Genomic DNA, 19146 nt, shown 5'->3' on the forward strand with positions numbered 1-19146 from the left:
CAAAAAATGTATGAAAAATCATACAAATAAAATAAACAAAAAAATGATTCAACATATATCATGCATAAAGTGAAAGTTTTTTAATCAAACTTACTGCCTGTCATATTTCGCATTCGAAAATATTAAAAATCTAATTAAAACTTAAACAGAATTTTACTGTTTTATGTATGTATGCACATACATACACCTACGCACTCTCTAAAGATATATTTTTGCAGTAAAAATTCGTTGAAGCTGAAAGCCCATTAACAATTATGACTTTCCTTTGCCGCCGAAGTAGTTGAAACTTAAAAGGAAGAGCGCTCTGCCATTGACGCAGGCCTTCCGTCTGGGGGGGCCCTCCCCCCGCCCCCTCTCAGCTTTGTTATAAGTCGCCGACAGTTTTGTACGGCAGCCGCCTAGCTACCCTTATCCCCCAACGCATAGCAACGTTGATGATGCTGCAACAGGAGCAGCAGCAGCAGCAACAGCAAAAAAGAAGCTGCAGCAACATCAGCTAGGCGATGGCGATGGCAAAGGCAAAGTCGAAGGCGACTTTGCTTCATTTTCAGTTTTGCTTTTTTAAGTTTTTAATTCTTTGAATCTTAATGACTTCTCGTAATAAGTTTTCATTTATCATAATTTCTTGGGTTAATAGAATCTTTGCCGCCGCTTTATGTGTATGGCTTCTATAATGCAACTGTATCTGGAATGACAGTGGGTTACATTGGGGTACAGTCATGCCAAAGTTAGTTTATTTTGATTGATAGTAGGGATAGGGGGGATAGGTTCATGAACTATGTATAATTTCTGAGAAGAATAAATTTGATAAAGTTTGCCAGTTAGAAAAAATCCTTGTACTATGAATTCCCCAAGCAGTCATGCAATCATCTCTTGGTTAACAAATAATCATATAAACCAACTTATTGGACACCAAATCAATATCCAGAAACTTCATACATACACTTGGCCAACAACTTTTATCCACTGTGCCCGCCCGGCCGGGACTTGCTCGTAGTAGAAACTTTTGTCGAAAAAAAAATATAAGAAAATAACAGAAAACTATAATTATGAAGTTGACACAAAGTCAGCCAGTGGAGCAGGAGCAGAAAAAGCGGCAGCAACAGCCAGTAAAAACGCAGACGACAATAATGACTGGGAGGACATTTGGCCAAGATGAGAGAGTGGAATTGGATAGGGGCAGGGAAACGGGACTATGTCGAGTCGTTGGCAGCCATGAATTCTATCAGAGAGGAAGCGAAGCACTAGAAATGCATAAAAGTCGGACTACATAAAGCGAGCGCAGCAGGACCACAGCTGACGTTTATGTGGAATGTCAGTGCGGGCTTAAGGCAAACTTACCAAGACAGAGACAGAGACAGAGGCGTTCAAGCCGCGACAGGAAAGTGGACCGAGTCGGAGTCAGAGTCGGAGTCACCGTCTTAGAAGTGGCTTCAGACCCAGTCCTCGAGCAGAACTGAGTACTTGGCTTCTCGCTGCGGTGGTTGTGGCTAATCATAAATTCAAAAGCGGCAAAAGTGCAACAGTAGTAACAATTAACTTATTAAATGGGCTTTGGGTGCGAGGGCGAGCCAATGGAAGATAATGGCCCCCAGCTAAGGAAAGTGCTCTAGCTGACAAAGGATGTGAGCATGGAAATTGTGGAAATGAAACCGAACGAGGCGTGAAGATGCCTCCCAGCAGCAGCAGCAGCAGCAGCAACAGGAGCAGGAGGCACATGGAAAAAGTGAGCAGCATCGGCGCGGAATGAAACAAGGGAACATTTCCTCATGCATTGCACCTTCCTGCTCGCTTTTGCTGGCTTCCTGCTCGACGGGGTAATTCATTTTACTACGGCAGCCAGCAGCTAGCAGCCAGCACCAGAGAGGGGACCCGACCCCCATGGTATCTCTCTGATTACTTGAGACTTTTGCTAATTAGCGAAATTGATTTGAATTTTATGGCGCGCAAAATTGCCTCGACTGAACGATGGGTGGGTAGAGACTATAATTGAAACTAAATGCCGTGCATTAAATTCACTCGAAGCTCTTAAAAAATCAAACGGCTCGGCTGGCGGAAGGAGGCAACGCCCCACGCAGTACAGGGACTGCCAGCGAATTTCCAGCAAATATCTCAACACTTCTACCATTTCTCGCCACTCTCTTTGCAGTTGTTGTGACATTTTTTTGGCAAAGCAAAACGCAATGGCGCCAAAGATGCCGCCATTCTCGCAGCTCGACAAAATGGCGACAAGGACATCCAGTTGGCTCTGCCGCCTGCTGCTCGTCAGCCTCTGCATTGGCGCCGCTGCAGCACGAGGTAAATATCCATAAACATTTATATAAATTCATTCGTTTCCCCACCGCCATAAAATACCCAACCCAACCCAGACCACACTCATAGATAGCTCTTACGGGATTCAAACAAAAATAATGCCCACGTACGGTGGGTGGCAGCCACAGCACCTGCGGCCTTTTTCTCTGCAAAAACTAATTATGTATCTGTCAAAATCGAACGAGCACCGCAAAAACATTGCTTTCCGTTTCTCTTTTTTGTGCACATCCTCAAGCGCATATACATTACCAATTAATATAATAGTTCGCTTTAAAAATTGCAGGCAATTCAATTAAAATAATATTTTGTGTGGCTTTAAAAAAACCAATAAAATATAGAGTGTTTTATGGTTGGCAAGGTTAAATTAGAAAAACTTTTGCATTAAGAAATATTCAATTTTCATACCCAATATCCGTCAGATCCAGCACTAGTGTGTAATCAAATATTATTACTGTAGAGACAAGACACCTCTCACTTATTCTTATTTAATGTACAATCTCATATAATGGTCTGAGCCTGAAATACACATATATTTTGGTTGTCCACCAATTTATTTTATTCTATATAAAAAGTTAATCTCAAACAGCAGCTCAATCGAATAAAACATGGCAAAACCAAAAAAATGGAAAGGCTGTGAAAAGGAAAAAATAAAATAACTGACGGACGGGGGGAGGCAGACAAACACGTCGCTGACTAAGTTGAACAATTTAAATATCAGTTACAAAATCACACACAAACAATGTCACACCGAGCATTGATGCCTCTGTCTCTGCCCCTGCCCCTGCCCCACAGTGTGCTGCATGTGATAGCAGCAACAAAATCCCCCACTGAACTGCCACACAACCGCGACAAACCCACAGCCAGGAGGTAGGAGAGACAGAAAAGAGCGTGGAGATACATTTATCAAAAATAGTATTTCAGTTGGCGTTTGAAAAAATGCAATTGCATTCGGGGAACGGAACGTGAGCGGCCTCTATGGTCTGAGAATCAGAATGTGGATGGAAGAGACCGGAGGAAGAGGTGCGAGCAATCATGCAATCATTTTATTGCAATATTGCGACAATTTTTATTAAAATTTTAGAATTTTCAATTTATTTAGCACTCGGGCTGGGGCCTGGGTCCTTCTCTGCTTTGGCTCCTGCTGCTCTCGGAGAGCAACATTTTGCTCTTTGATTTGTTGTAGTTGAGTGAAATTGGTCAGCAGATATTGGCCAGACCACGGACGGAATCTGTACGTGATTTGATTTCTCTTTACATACAAAACTCTTTCCGCCGAGTCAGCAGTATCAAAGTATTTTCACAATGTTGAGAATTTGAAGAATTCGAAGCATTTTGTTGGACATTTTGCTGCACATTTAAAGGATAACCTCCATTCTGGAAACAGTTGGAAAGTGAATTGCAGATCGATTGCCGGGTAATAGAGTTTAAATTGAATTGGCCATTTCATTTAGTTTTTTGTATGGTGATAGCTACACTGAAAATTTACCCGTGTATGGAATTAGGAGACCGATATATTGGTTCAATAGAGCCGGAATCAGATTAGTTTCAAATATAGTAATTCAAACCAGCAGATTGACTTTTTCCGTAACTAAAATCTGTCACCTAAGAATACCGAATGGGCAACATAAATAGCATTATTTTCAGCATCTGTTCACGTTATGTACAGTGTATGTACTTTCCTGTTTATCAGCCAGACAGGAAACGGTTTTAGAATACCAAACAAGGCGTGGCACATGAACAAGCCCAACGAAAGAAAATTCTAAATGGCAAAGGCAAAGAAATGGAAAAACGTTAACCTAGGCCCTGGTCCGATGGTTGCTTCCTTCGTTGGTTGGTCTGTCAACACGCTGATAAGTCTCTTTGCCATTCCCAGTTGGCCTCTGTTGCATCCTCAGTGCCTCTGTGCTTCTGGGCTCTGTCCTGCAGGGTCCTGCTCTGTCCCATCCTGCACTATGTTTCACCGTCCCGTTCTGGCTGGCTGCTGTTGACCCTGGCAAATGCTAATTTTATTATGACAAATGCGCAGTCAGGTAAAAGTGTAGCGGAGACCTTTGGCTTTCGTTTTCCCCTTTGCAATCATAAGTCTAGACAACTCCAAAACTCACTCCAAGGCACTGCTGAATACAGCCCCATTTATAACGAACGCTAATCTAGGAACAATCTGTAAGTGCTTCCAGTCATTGGTTCGTTAAATTTGACTTTATAAATGATTCTACCCCACTTATCCGTATAATCAAAATCAAGCTACCGTCTTACCCACAACAGCGTATAACTCACGCCCCAGATGGTCGCTCTCTAATTGAAAATGATCGCCTGCCTCCCCGTGCCAATTACCTGGAGCATCCATTAGCCAGGAGCCCCGGCAGAGTGCCCAGGCTTTAACCTAAGTAGACACTTTGTTCAACACCGCTGACACGCCCCAGGGGCGGACTGCAGAAGAGCAAACAACTCCAGAAGAAACAGCAAATTGCCACGGGATGAAGATCTTGCAACCAGTTGAGCAGGCCTCTATGCATCTGCGCCTGCGTGCCGTCTCCATTCTCACCTTCTTCTCTGGCTCTGCCTCCCCCTCCACAGATGTCAGCTCTAATCTAAATAAGCGATTTGTCTGTGCATAACTTCTGCCTTAACCAGCACTCGCCAGACTCTTGGACAAGGATAGGCCTGCTTCACGGTCGCAGCATTAGATACTCTTTCAGCTACACTTAAGTAATTTATGTTGTACCAATAAGACGTGCTTCTTTAACTGCTTTGCCAACTTCTTTGAAAGAGTATACTCTCCTATGTCAGGGTAAAAAACAGCAACTGCAACCCAAGTCGCCTGTGCAGCTGGAAGTTAAATAATAATTTGTATAATTTATACGAGGTACTCTTTTTGGTGGAAGGAATTTACAAGGCGATAGCTCCCTATGGCCTGGCCAACATACATATTTATCGGGTTGGGTTGGGGCGTGGAATGTCTCCTGTGGGGTAGGGGTGGGGACCCGAGGACCCGAGCATAAATAATTAACACGTGCATAGTTTGAATTGCAGTATGTATCGTATCTGGTTGCCAGCATTTTTATGGCAAACTGTTGACTCTTTGATTGCCGAGTTGAAACAGGAGTGGCCTGGAGACTCCTATTCTGTTGTTCTCAAGCACTTCCGGAGTGTGCTCGAGTCTGAGTCGAGTCTTTTGTCTTTCACACACTGGACTGGGGCATTTCTTAGGAAGTTGAACCTGTCCGGTCCGTCCCTTTGTCTGGGCCTGCTTAGGCATTTGTAATTGTTAAATTGCTTATTCATGGCTTTGTTTTTCAGCTAAATGAATGTTAATGACCTCGGCGAGTGCTATAAATATTTGATAGAGACGAGTGTTGACCGAGAGCTTTCAAAACTCAACTTGAACTTACGCTGTGCTGCCCTCACTGCACTTCGAGATGCGGTGCGGGCACACAACCTGTAACTGCAATTAGATTGCCAATTTGTATATTGGAAATTGTTGCATTGCACACTAATAATTTGGGCCCCCCTCTCCAAATGTATTCGTAAGATGTAGCTGGAGATGCTTGTACTCGTCAGAGGGACTGGAAATGGGAGCCTCTGGCAGATAAGTGGATGCCAGCAAATATGTGGCTACTGGCCAGTGCTTTGGAAGGAATTTAATTATTATTCCTTGACCAAACTAATGCAATACAAAACTTTTGTCTGCCATAACCATAACCAGAAGCTTAACAGCAACATATGCAGCCATACGTACACCAATGGACAAGAATTTAGTATCGAATCAAGTGACGCCTGCTGTGGTACTTCCCTTTTGCCTCTCCTCTGCTGACTGTTCAAACAAATTCAACACATTGTCAGCTATTCATTTACCAAATGATCGTGTATATGTGACTCCCTAATTAGCAGGGGACACCCCAGACCACACATACTTGCCCTCAAAGGTGGTAAGATAGTGGGTAAGATTGATAGATGAGAGGTTGCTCAAAATTAGCTAGAGTTTAGTTGGGATTGGGTGTGGTATGGTTGGTGAAAAGCCTTAGGTAAAATATACTGTTATACATTCAAAAACAGTCAAAACTAGTTTTAAATTTTCTTCTACTTCCATGACCTTATCATATCCACAGACAAAGGAAACATATTATATGATTCGGACTCCTTTACGAGCACTGGACCTCGCCTTTAAAGCACTTTCCCGCTCTGGTTTCCTCGTAGATGTTGTAATTCTTATTGTTTCTCTGGTATTGTTCAAGCTTAATTGAAAATATTGTGAATGCCGCAGTGTACTCGGCCTGGGCTGGGTGTTCGGGTGTACATATATATTCTATTGTTTGGGTGTGTTTAGCAACAGCCGGGAGCATCTTTGTGCGCCACTCTCTAAATGAAATTAATTGAAGACCCCCGGGCCATACACACACTCCCACCCCCAACTCCCATCAATTGGCAAGGAAAGTTGGATCATACATATGTAACTTTTTATACGCCCAATGGCTGGCGGCTATTGTTGCAGTCTTGCGGAGCCCTAGCCAAACAGTTAAGGGGGTAATAGGAGTGCGTCTGTGGTTGGCCATGGCGCCCTATTTCGATACGATAAAACAATGGCTTGCATGGTAAAATTTCTTCTCACATATGCTCGGCTCGGCCCCTTTAAGGTACAGCTATTGGGAACTTGTTTGAGTTAGTGGAAGTTGATGGAACTTGAAATGCCGCAATTCATTTACCATGCAAAAGTGTCAAAAGAGACAGAAGAGAGCCACTTTCTAAAGGAACAGCCAATGAATAAACTATAACCAAGCTGTATGTCAATCGAAAGGGACATTGTTTCTCAAATATAAGTAGTATTTGGGTTTGGAATTATAATTAATTAAGTATCCGCTTACATTTCTCCACGCTGATCTTTATTTAAACTGCAAACTTTGCAGACCTTTGCTGATAAAACTTTACTAAACAGTAAGCCAGTGTAAGTCTTCGAAGACAGACATTAGTAGCGTAGGCATTGACATAAAATTGTGCGTGGGATTTATGCTTTACACAAGGTATTTATATATGTATGTTGTTGGCAGCACGAAGCGCTCGTAATGACATTAGCTTTCACGCAATGTGATTAACTGTCCTGGCAAATTGAGCAGCAAACAAAACATCAGGCTGCCCGACACACAATTCATTACACGACGACTCCTGTCCCCGGTATGGAGAGCAGGACCACGAACTACCTGCTAACACGCCATAATCCCATGGCAAGGACATGGGCAGAAAGGCAGTCGGGCAACTCCAATGATAATAATGCAGCCCAGAAAGAGGTCAACGCAAAATGAAGTAACTAAGCAAGTCACTGACCAACTGGCCAACAGCCAACCCCACAGAGTGGGAGTATTCACGAAGTTAAGACCTGGCTAAGACGGGCACGTTCCAGTTTCGAGGAAGCTATACACTGACCTTCACCTTTATGGCTCTGGGGAGTCGGGCTAAGGAGTCCGCCTACGCCATGCCATCCCATCCCATGGCAACCCATTCCCTCCCACCACTCCTTGTATAAAAGCCTTTGGCTCTGCCTTGTGCTACTGCTTTCATCATAATTTCAGTGAGCAGTAACAAAATGGCCAACATTGTCTCAGCGCGTGTCCTTTTATGAGGCACATTGCCGCTGTAGTTGTATGTCTATATGCAATTAAATTAAATATTAAACTTAATTACACACAGGCAAACTAACACGCCAAGACAGAAGACGGAAGGCAGAAGCCAGGAGCAGCACAAAGGAGTAAGACCTCGCCAGCTCCTTGGTCTCAGGTCTCTGGTCTCTGTCAAATATGCCCAGCGCCAGGCCTCAATAATGCACCAAGGAATGTAGGGAATAATGAAAGTCAATTGTCAGTCAGGCCATCGCTAGATTTTTGCGTCTTTAGTCTCGGGTCCTGGGTCCTGAGTCCACACTCCGTAGTCCCTTGGTTCCTTGGCTCTGGGCAAAAGACGTTGCCATCGGCGCCCCTAACCGTAATGACAATGTTGCTTTCATTTCGTGTTCCTGGGTTCTGCTAATTGAATTCAATTTAATGTAGTTTAATTGAGACGAACGTGATTGTAACTAAAAGCGCTTTATGCTTAATTTACCGGCACGAGGGCAGGCCCTGGTCTCTGTTCCTTGGTACCCAGGAGCCTCCTCCCAGCTACCTAACACGATGAGTGCTGGTGCTTCTAAATAGTTCAAATTCAACTTAATTGCAACAAGTTAAAGGCAATTCCCATCGAGATGGTTCGACCGATGGTGGAGGGAGGGGGCACGCTGCGGACAGGAAATTTAAATATTTAAGATTTTCATGGCAGCTGTCAGCAAGTTTTCTAACAAGTTTATCTAGCCAAGCCGCATCGGAATGAATAATGCAAAATGGTAATTGTGTCACACGCTGCGTATGAGTAATGACTGCCCAGTCCGGTCCGGTCCGGTACGGTATGGTCCGGCAGTCGATGCTTTCAAGGACGTTGCCAATATTAAAATCTGCTCGAGCGCAGCGCAGCGCGAAATTCAAATGCATCTGCCGCATCGCATTCGAAAGCAGTTTAGCCAAAAGAAAAATGAGTCCAAAAAAGAAAGAACCCCAAGCCGGACAGATGCCAAAATTAGCGCAAGGTTCACTCATCTTTTTTTACTCGTTGCAACTGTCAGAATTACGTAGCAGGAGAAGCAGCAGCAGCACTAGCTGGAGCTGAAGCTGGGTCTGGGTCTGGGGCTGGAGCTGGCGTTGGAGCAGCTGTCATCTTAGAGAGAGAATGGCTAAAAACTGTCAGGCTGCATAATAAATTGAATTTCCTGTAGTTGGTCATTTTGCACCATGAAATTCGGGCGGGGCGAAACAGAATGACCTGGGCGTGGCATAAACATGCACTTGAAACTGAAATCCGGGCCGGGCCACCACGTACGTGGTCCGGCATGAAGGCAGCGGACAAATGCCACCAGAGGCAAATGAAATTACGGAGTTGCCAACCCGACGATGGAACAGCTAAAAAATCCAAATATCCTATTTACAACTTGCCACTACATAGCCTTCGGGGAATTATCCAGCCAGCAGAGCTGTAGCTGGTCCTGGCTGGTCCTCGCTGGTCCTGGCTGCTGCTGGCTGGTGTGATAGAGTGAGAGATCCGATTAAAGGATGCGGCGACAACTGAAGCTTGGACAGATATCAAACTGCCAACTGACATTTGAATTTCACTTTTTTGTAATGGCAATCTTTATTGCATCATGTTTTTGCCCTCACTCTCAGACAAGGTAATAGAATCAAGTCGTTAAAACCGTTATGGGATAATGCGGAGGGTTTAGAGAGAAGGAGATTCATCCTGATCGGCAACAAACAGGTTCTACAGGATGGGAATGTTCACACCTATAGTTTTGTATATTCTTTTCGTATGCTTTATAAGCCCTCTTTTCAAATGTATCAATACTTTCGGTTTAAAATATAAGCTGAATTGTGATGGTCCCATATATCCGTATTATATTTGATCAAAAGAAATGGCTGAAAAGAAAAGACACCTTCTTGATTAAATTTTCATCTGCAAAGTCAACCAATTTAAAAAATAGAAATGCTTTTAAGCAACGTCAACCACAAAATGCCTGCGGCTGCAGGAGGGTAAAAAAAAGGAACTGAATCGAGCACAAAATATAATGGCGAAACTTTTAATAACTAATTAAGCGACATTTGCCCTGCCTTCTCACAACAAACTAACCGACCCCAACCGATCCCCGCCCCCAGGGCCAATGGAACACTAAAATGTCCCCAGTTGGCATTTTGTGTGTCAGCAGCAGAACCGAGAAACCTTGGTAACAAATAACTATAAACAGAACCAGAAACAGAAAACGAAACTTAATTACAGTTGGCCATTTAAGCAGATTTTCCAGCCACAGAACAGAACAGAGCAGCGCAACGTTTACAATTTATCAAAATAAAATTTAAATGGAGTTTCGACGCGCTCCGAAACGAAGGAAACTCCTTGAGAGTTGGCCAAACACAAAACACCCGGTCAATAAATATTTAGCTATCAATGAGAATTGACGGCAAAAGTATATGGAAATCACTATTTGTCGCAGTGTGCCTACGGAGGTCGAAAAAGATGTCCCAGACAGCAGGAAGCACCGGGGAACCGAATACGAGTACGAGTAAATGTTATGTTATGCCTTTATAACTAAATTTTCGTAAACCGTAACGTACTTAAATGTTGAAAATTGAAATTTTAGTGCAGCAACCCTAGGCGCTAGGTGGGTGGTTGGGTGGTTGGGTGGTTGGGTGGTTGGGTGGTGCGTGGCATTGGCATATCCAAAACTATTTGCGGCCATGCTCTGCGGTCAGATTGTGGCTAACCATGTTACGCCCTGCTCCTGCTCCTGCTCCCCAGCTGTCTGCACCCATGCCCCGCGTGTTGGAGGTCTGGAAGTCTGGGCGGTAGAGGGTTTGGGGGGGGGGGTCAGAGTGGGACAACGCATAAGTTTGTGGTCGCATGGCCGCGCTCTCCTTGCATTTCATTTTGCATAAGTTCTAAAGTACACATCATATATAATTAAAATCGTAAAACGGTCAATTTTCCCCCAACAAGTGGAGAGCGACGACAAGGATACGGATACTCTCCAGACCCACTCGTACACCCTTCCCTTCCACAGCCTCTATCTGTGTAATGGGTTTAGCATTTTTGGGCTTTCGTGTACAAATTGAAACTTTATGTTTGTTTGCCCACGAACAACCATCCAGCCGGCCAGCCAGCCAGGCCCTGTGTTGTGAAGCGTTCTATTAAATTAGTTTACTAGATTTTCGGTTCCGCTCTGCAAGGGGGCTTTAAAATTCAAATTTAAGCAGTCTTTAGCGAATACAAAATGTAGAAATACTCCAAAAAGGCCACAGGTCATCTTGGTTTAATGTAGAATTTTTCATTCGTTTTTAAACATCGCTCCATCTCATCTTCTTATTGCTTTGGCTTAAAAATATTAACGATGGTCCTGCTTAGGCACATTTGGTATAATTAAATTTTATGACCATTATATTTGGCAATTTTCATCGGGAATATATGGCTCCGGGCCATTTGAGCCATAAACCATTGGCCAGGCTCACATGCTCCAATAATAATATTAATAATAATGCGAGGAAGAGAGAAAAAACGAAATCAAATATATCAGACTGTGACTGATGTAAATTTATGCCTAGACCCGGTCTAATTTTTAGCCAGGCGTTTACAATTTTCCCCAGCACAACACCCCTCTCTTCCAGCCCCGATTTACATGCCGCAACAGCAATTCGGTCTGGCACCACACAACACTTACCAAAAAGAGTCGGGCAAAACCACTGTAAAGCAGAATGAAAACATCCCGAAAAAAACCAGGCCCCCACCGCACACACCCACAATTCATTTTCAAAATGAATTTGTTCCGCTGTAACGGCCATAAATGCATTTAAATTTATTGGAAGGCAGCGCCGGGGCACGAATAAAAACAAAGCCAACAAAAAAGAGGACTCTCGCACATTGAATGACAATAAATTATCAATTTTATTTTGACAGCGCTAAAAATCCCGCAACGAAAAACGAAAGACGAGCGCACACACAAAATGTCAAACGAAATTGAGCAAAATATATTTACATACATGTGTATGTATGCACCTATGTATGTACATATATAATAATGATTACAGATGCGAGCAGTTGTGACAGGAAGTTTCAGTTCAATGGTTTGTTCCAGCGGGCGATTACAAATAGGCTATTATAAGGGTTATGATACTGGTACACACTCGACTCCTATGAGGTCGCACTAAAATATAAATGGTGGAGAGTCAAAGACAAATAATTATTTCCAAGATAAGTTAATTGCATTCAAAATATCTACCTTCCTACCTTCATTCTGCAGCCAAACGAAATTTGGTGCCCGATAGACGCTGCACTGGTGAAAAAGCTTTCCACTTTCTAGAATTGTGTTCTCGAAATACGTTTTCTTCTTTAGCATACTTTTTTCTCGCAGTGTATATAATTTAGTCGCTTAATCGAGCCTCTCCGAAAACTTAGCTAACTAAAACGTTCATCCCCTGACTTTTATTACAGACATTCCATCTTTATCAATCCATGGGAGCTCGCTGGCCCAAAGCGTGGACGTGGCCTTCTACTGTCCGGGCGAGGGTCTGTTTGCCGACGACTATGACTGCCGCATCTACTACCGCTGCGAGCAGCGCACGGAGCAGTACATCCGGCCGTATATGCTCGCTTGTAAGGAGAACACGGTCTTCTCGCGCACCCTTCGCATGTGCCTGCCCCCAACGATGGCCGGGCGGGACGAGTGCGTGGACCAGTTGAACGAAATTGACGGCAGCATGGGGGCTCTGGGTGACGGCTCGGATGGCTATGATGGACTCGTCAATGATGGCCAAGAGGATGACCATAATGCGCTGCTTAACGGTGCCGTCACACCCGCCGCCAATGAGCTGCGCACCTATGCGACGGCAAATCAGCTGCCGACAAATTACGGCCTGACAGGACTCAGTGGTGTTTCGGTCATATCCTTCTCGAGCTCCAGCTCATCATCTTTACGCGCCGCGGTGTCGGGGGAGGAGGGGGCCGATGAGGTGGTGTGCCGGGATGATGGATTTATGAGTGATCCCAGTGACTGCACCGTGTTTTATCGCTGCATCTCGAATGGCAGGGGCTATAATAAAATCGGTTTTCGCTGCTCGGACGGCACAGCCTGGGACGAATCCCTACAGTCGTGCAACCATATGTTTGATGTACGTGCTAATGGCGGGTGCCGCAATCAGGCCCAGTCCGAGCCCCAGAACGACGGGTATTATGCAGGCCAAACATCAACACAGTCATCGCAGTCCAGCCATCAGAACTCCACGTCTTCGTCCAACATGTCCAGCAGCCAGCAGAGCTCATCGACGAGCTCCTCGTCCTCCCAAAGTTCATCCACATCAAGCTCTAGCTCGAGCTCAAACCAGGAGTCGTCCACGTCGAGCAGCAACCAGCAATCGAGCACGGGCTCCTCGAATCAAAGCTCAAACAGCAACCAAAGCTCGGGAAGCAACCAATCCAACGGAAGCTCTAGCAACAACCAGAACCAAAGCTCAGGCAGTAGCCAAAGCTCTGGCAGCAATCAAAGCTCAGGAAACAACCAATCGTCGAACAGTAATCAAAGCTCAAACAATAATCAAACCTCTGGAAGCAATCAAAGCTCTGGCAGCACTCAATCCTCCAGCAATAATCAAGGTTCTGGCAGTAATCAGAGCTCGTCCAGTGGTTCCAACAGCTCATCCAACGAAGGAGGAGGCGTCAACAAACCCGTACCCACTGAATGTGAGGATGAAAACACCTACATACCAGATCAAAAAGATTGCGACAAGTTCTACAGATGTCGTCTAGATGGCAATGGAAACCTGGAGCAAGTGCCATTCACCTGCGGACCCGGAACTGTATGGAACCAAGAGGAGAAAGTCTGCGATTTGCCTAGCGAAGACCAAAAGAAGCAATGTAATATAGGATCGGGCTCTACAAGTGGCCAGCAATCCGCTGGCAACAATCAAAGTTCCTCATCGAGCGGCAATCAATCGGGCAGTTCCAGCAGTTCCTCCTCCAACAATAATAATCAATCAGGCAGCAGCCAGGAGAGCACTACCGCATCAGGCAGCAATCAGCAGTCCTCCAGCAATCAAGGCTCATCCAGCAACCAGTCATCCACTCAAGGCAGCAATCAAGGCTCATCAAGCAATCAATCTGCCAATCAAGGCTCATCTTCCTCGTCCACCTCCAACAATCAGCAGAGCTCGACTACTTCATCCACTGCCAGCAATCAAGGATCATCCACAAGCGCTGAAAGTTCCAGCACACAAGCAACTTCGACATCGAAGCCATCGAATCCCGAAGGCGAATGCAAGGATACGGAAACATATTTGGCTGACAAGACAGATTGCGCACGATTCTATCGCTGTGTAGAGAATGGTAATGGTGGATTCGACACGGTACCCTTTGACTGTTCGCCGGGAACGGTTTGGGATCCCGACACCAAGGGCTGCAACCATCCAACGGATGTGCAGAAAGAGCAATGCAGGGCTATGGCAAGTGGTAGTGGAAGTTCATCCAATCAAGGATCAAGCAGCCAGGGATCTTCTAGCCAAGGATCATCGTCATCTTCTAACCAAGGATCATCGTCTTCCAACCAAGGATCTTCGTCTTCTAACCAAGGATCATCGTCCTCTAACCAGGGCTCTTCGTCCTCTAACCAAGGATCATCATCTTCTAACCAAGGATCATCGTCTTCCAACCAGGGATCATCGTCTTCCAACCAGGGATCTTCGTCCTCTAACCAAGGATCCTCATCTTCTAACCAAGGATCATCGGCTTCGAACCAGGGATCATCGTCTTCCAACCAGGGATCTTCATCTTCCAACCAAGGATCTTCGTCTTCCACCCAAGGATCATCGTCAGCTAATAACCAAGGTTCTTCTTCCTCAACCGAAACTTCCAATAACCAAGGATCTACATCTTCAAGCCAGGGTTCCTCCTCCAACCAGAGCTCTTCTTCATCTACAGAATCCAGCACTCAGGGATCATCATCCTCTAATCAGAGTTCTTCAGAGTCATCAACGTCAAACCAAAGCTCATCCTCATCCACCGAAGGATCTTCATCTACAACGACAACTCAGAAACCGTTCAAGCCAGCTGAAAAGTGCGAAAGTGAGGAAACATTCCTTGCGGACAAAGAAAACTGTTCCAAATTCTACCGCTGCGTGGACAATGGCAAAGGAGGATTCACGAAGGTATCGTTCACCTGTCCGCCCAACACCCTCTGGGACCCAGAGGCCAACAGCTGCAACCATCCCAGTCAAATACAAAGCCAGCCGATGAAATGCAAAAAGGTCACAGGAACCACATCATCCAATAGCACAAGTTCCACATCCTCTTCAACAACGGGAGGTTCCACATCTAACAGCGGTTCCTCGTCGAACCAGGGCTCCTCCTCTACCAGTGGTTCCACATCAAGTGGCGGCTCCTCCTCTGGCAATGAATCATCAACCTCATCATCCTCAACGTCATCATCGACAACCTCTTCATCCACTAGTAATAATAATAGCAATCAGGGGTCATCTTCATCGTCCTCTAGCAGTTCTAATCAAGGATCAAGCAGTAGCGGCAGCTCATCATCACCTTCATCTAGTGTGGTCACTAGCCCCACCCCATCAAATCCCTCAGAGACGTGCACACAAAATGGACAGTTTATTGGGGATCAGACAAACTGTGCAAAGTTTTATCGCTGCGTGGATAACGACAGAGGTGGCTTCACCATGATTCCCTTCACTTGCGGTCCTGGCACGGTCTGGGATGCTCAAATCCAGAGCTGTAACCATGCTTGGGCAGTCAAGGGATGCGGTGGCTCCGCGACACCTTCGACGACACAAAGACCAACCACAATTTCAACTTCTACAGCCCGACCTTCGACATCTCGACCATCATCATCCACAACTTCCACGTCCCGACCTTCCACATCGCGTCCTACCTCATCGGGACCTACCACATCGCGACCTACGACATCTCGACCATCATCATCCACAACATCCACGTCCCGACCTTCAACATCGCGTCCTACCACATCGCGTCCTACCTCATCCGGACCTACCACATCGCGACCTACGACATCTCAACCATCTCCATCCTCATCCACATCTCGACCAACTTCGACGAGCTCCCCCAACACCAATGGACAGTGCAGGTCCGAAGGATTTATGGCCGATCCTAACAACTGTTCCAAGTTCTATCGTTGTGTTAGCAATGGCAAAGGTGGCTTCACCCAGATACCCTTCCAATGTGGAGCCGGAACTGTCTGGGATCAGGACCTTCAGACATGCAACCACAACTTTAACAACTGCAATACCACAATAACAGCAGAGAGGCCTCCATGTGAGACGACAAACGAGACAACAACGACCGCAGCATCGACCCCATCGACGACCACAATGATCCCGACAACACCCTCCACCACAACGGAAATAACGACTACGACTATTTCCCCGTCAAGCACTACCACAGATATACCCAGCACAACTATGACATCAACGACGGGATCGGGATCGGGATCAACTGGCAGCACAGAAACCTCAGAGCCTGTAACTACCACGATGAACCCATCCACAACCACGATGAAGCCGCTGCCAGCTGGTACGGAATGTGAGGGCGAGGGTTATATGGCTGATCCAGAGGATTGCCGAAAGTACTATCGATGCATAAACTCTGGCAACTCCTACAAAAGGTACAACTTCACATGCCCCCAGGGTACGGGATGGAACGAAGATGTCCAGACTTGTGATTACATGGCGAATATACCGAGGTGCTCAAAGTTACCGTCGACGACAACGCAGCCACCAACCACCACAACCACGATTTATACATCCACTAGACCAACGGAGACGGAGAGTACGGTGACTGAGAGCCCTAAGGAACCTGAGACAACCACAGGAACTGAAAAACCCACCACAAAACCAACACCGGAAACAACCACAGGAACTGAAAAACCCACCACAAAACCAACACCGGAAACAACCACAGGAACTGAAAACCCCACCACAAAACCGACACCGGAAACAACCACAGGAACTGAAAACCCCACCACAAAACCGACACCGGAAACAACCACCGCAAGTGAAAAACCCACCCCAAAACCTACCCCAGAACCAACCACAGAAACAACCAATGTTTCGAATGAATCAACAACTGCTACAAATCAAGAAGATACGACTACAACATCTAGTCCAGGCTATAACCCCTCCACTACCACCGCAGAACCAACAACTACCAACATTCCGGAGCCAGAGCCCGAAACAAACTACAACTGCACCGCAGAGGGCTTCTTTGCTGATCCCGAAGACTGCAGTCACTACTATCGTTGCGTGGATGGCAGCAAGAATGGGAAATATCAAGTATACAGCTTCAAGTGCCCCAACGGTACGGTGTGGGATACGTCTGCAGACACCTGTAACTACGCGGATCAAGTGTCGGGAAATTGCTCTAGCTCTACTACAGGATCACCCACTACAACTACAGTCTACCCGGAGGAGACCACTGAACCGAGCAGTACTGGATCCACCGAAACGACGACCCAGTCACCAAAGCCAGAAACAACAACCCAGTCCCCAAAGCCAGAAACGACAACCCAGTCACCACAACCAGAAACTACGCCTTCGACTTCCCCGATTGACACAACAACTACTGGAACAACTGAACCCACAGCGACGGAAGTAATCACAACTACTTCATCTACCCCAACAACTAGTTCGAATGGCACTCAGCCATGTCCCACCACAGGCCCAGGACAGAATTTGTACGTTTGCCCCACCGGCTTCCGACGCCACCCAGAAAACTGCGGCATGTTCTATCAGTGCAGTGAGAACGCGGACAGCAACGACCTGAACATTGTGGTGTTCCAATGCCCCAATGGAACAGTATACCAGGACAAGTCGTGTAGCTGCGGCAAGCCCGAGGCGGGCGACACCTGCGACAAGGGTCAGAAGAGGACTAACCCCAACCTGTTCGAGGACCAAACGCGTCGTCAGAATATGGTACGTCACCGACACTCTCCTAAACAATTTTACAATATTACTGAGGCCTTCTTTTCTTTCTTTACGAATAGGTACAAATAAGCACCACATCTCCACTTTGTCCCGACGAGGGACACTTTGCCCTGAACGAGGATGAGTGCAGCCAGCTGTTCGTCAAGTGCGGACACTCGGAGCAGACGGGTCGCATCGAAGGCCAAATCTACCGCTGTCCGCAGGGCTTTGCCTACTGGAACGTGAGTCGCCGCTGCGAGCCAGCCAGGAAGCTGATGAACTGCACCCCCACCACCTACAATGTGGGCGGCAACGTGCCGCTGGAGTGGCTCAACATTGGCCATAGGCGTCGCAGTCTGCGTATTTAAGTAGTATTAATTTAGTTTTTCTAAAAGATCCGCAATTGATTGCTGCGCCAGCGTCATCGTCCGAGGTGAACAGCTGGCGCAGCAAATGATCGGTCAGAAGTGTTAGATTAAGCCGTAGGAAAATTACAGTACGTTAAGCTGGGATTAATACAAAAATATCTGGTGTCGGTAAAGTTAGTGATTGGCCAAATCACACAGTTGATGTGCAAGCCCTGGGATTTACAGTACCATTTATGTAGTGTTTAATGCATTTCAATAAACTTTTTTTTTAGATATCTTTCTACATTTAACAGGCAGTAAATAATAATTTTACTCACATAAATATTTGTAAACATATGTACGTCCAGAAAGCCATATACATATATCTAAGCTATGCTTAAAATTTATAATAAATATAATATAAAGAAAATTATGTCGACTGCATTTTTTGGAAGATCTCCTGCTAAAAGAGTTGGTTTTGTCAGCTGCGAATACAAAAGTTGTCTTGCCCCATGCCGGACAAGAATAAACAATGATGGACATGTATAGCCCCAATCAATAGTATTAATATTTAGCCAGCATTAATCAACGGAATATCAAAATTGAGCAATAGGAACGATTACCCTCTTATTTTTTATTTGTTTGACCTTTTTCCGTAAACCCTGGGTTTTAGACACAACTCAATAAAATCACGTATTTAAAACAAGCCAGTCAAAAAGAAAATTGATTCATTAATCGGATAAAAATATGTGGGCATGGCTGATGGTTCTGTCTAGCTAATTATATCAAATCGAATATCAAAATTGATGAATTTGGCTTCCGATCACGGACAGAGGACATTAACCCTTTGTCGGCCTATACGTATTTTAATACCAAGAAAATTATGAATATTGAAAAATTTTTAGCGAAGTTCAGGTGAAAGTTGTCGTGGTCTTTTTCTAGTCAAA

At 45.5% G+C, this 19146-nt stretch overlaps 1 protein-coding gene across 1 annotated transcript; it reads left to right on the forward strand.

The window, feature by feature from the left end:
• The first annotated feature begins 2183 nt into the window (after window positions 1–2183).
• On the forward strand, window positions 2184–18220 carry LOC6587626 (serine-rich adhesin for platelets). The gene is made up of 5 exons (XM_026984448.1): window positions 2184–2298; window positions 11084–11090; window positions 12392–15690; window positions 15799–17861; window positions 17933–18220. Exons 1-5 carry the CDS (start codon window positions 2184–2186, stop codon window positions 18218–18220), a joined length of 5772 nt encoding a protein of 1923 aa, XP_026840249.1.
• Window positions 18221–19146: the final 926 nt, after the last annotated feature.

Source organism: Drosophila persimilis, unplaced genomic scaffold (genome assembly GCF_003286085.1).
Source record: "Drosophila persimilis strain 14011-0111.01,24,50 unplaced genomic scaffold, DperRS2 tig00000000-arrow-pilon, whole genome shotgun sequence".
In the NCBI taxonomy this organism is placed as follows: domain Eukaryota; kingdom Metazoa; phylum Arthropoda; class Insecta; order Diptera; family Drosophilidae; genus Drosophila; species Drosophila persimilis.

Bases quoted from the DNA above. Each gene is read 5' to 3' on its own strand.
- LOC6587626 (XM_026984448.1), top strand. From the start codon at position 2,184: ATGGCGCCAAAGATGCCGCCATTCTCGCAGCTCGACAAAATGGCGACA. The intron at 15,691-15,798 runs CACCTTCGACGA...CTTCCACATCGC, and splicing joins GGGATGCGGTGGCTCCGCGA to GTCCTACCTCATCGGGACCT. The intron at 17,862-17,932 runs GTACGTCACCGA...CTTTACGAATAG, and splicing joins AAACGCGTCGTCAGAATATG to GTACAAATAAGCACCACATC.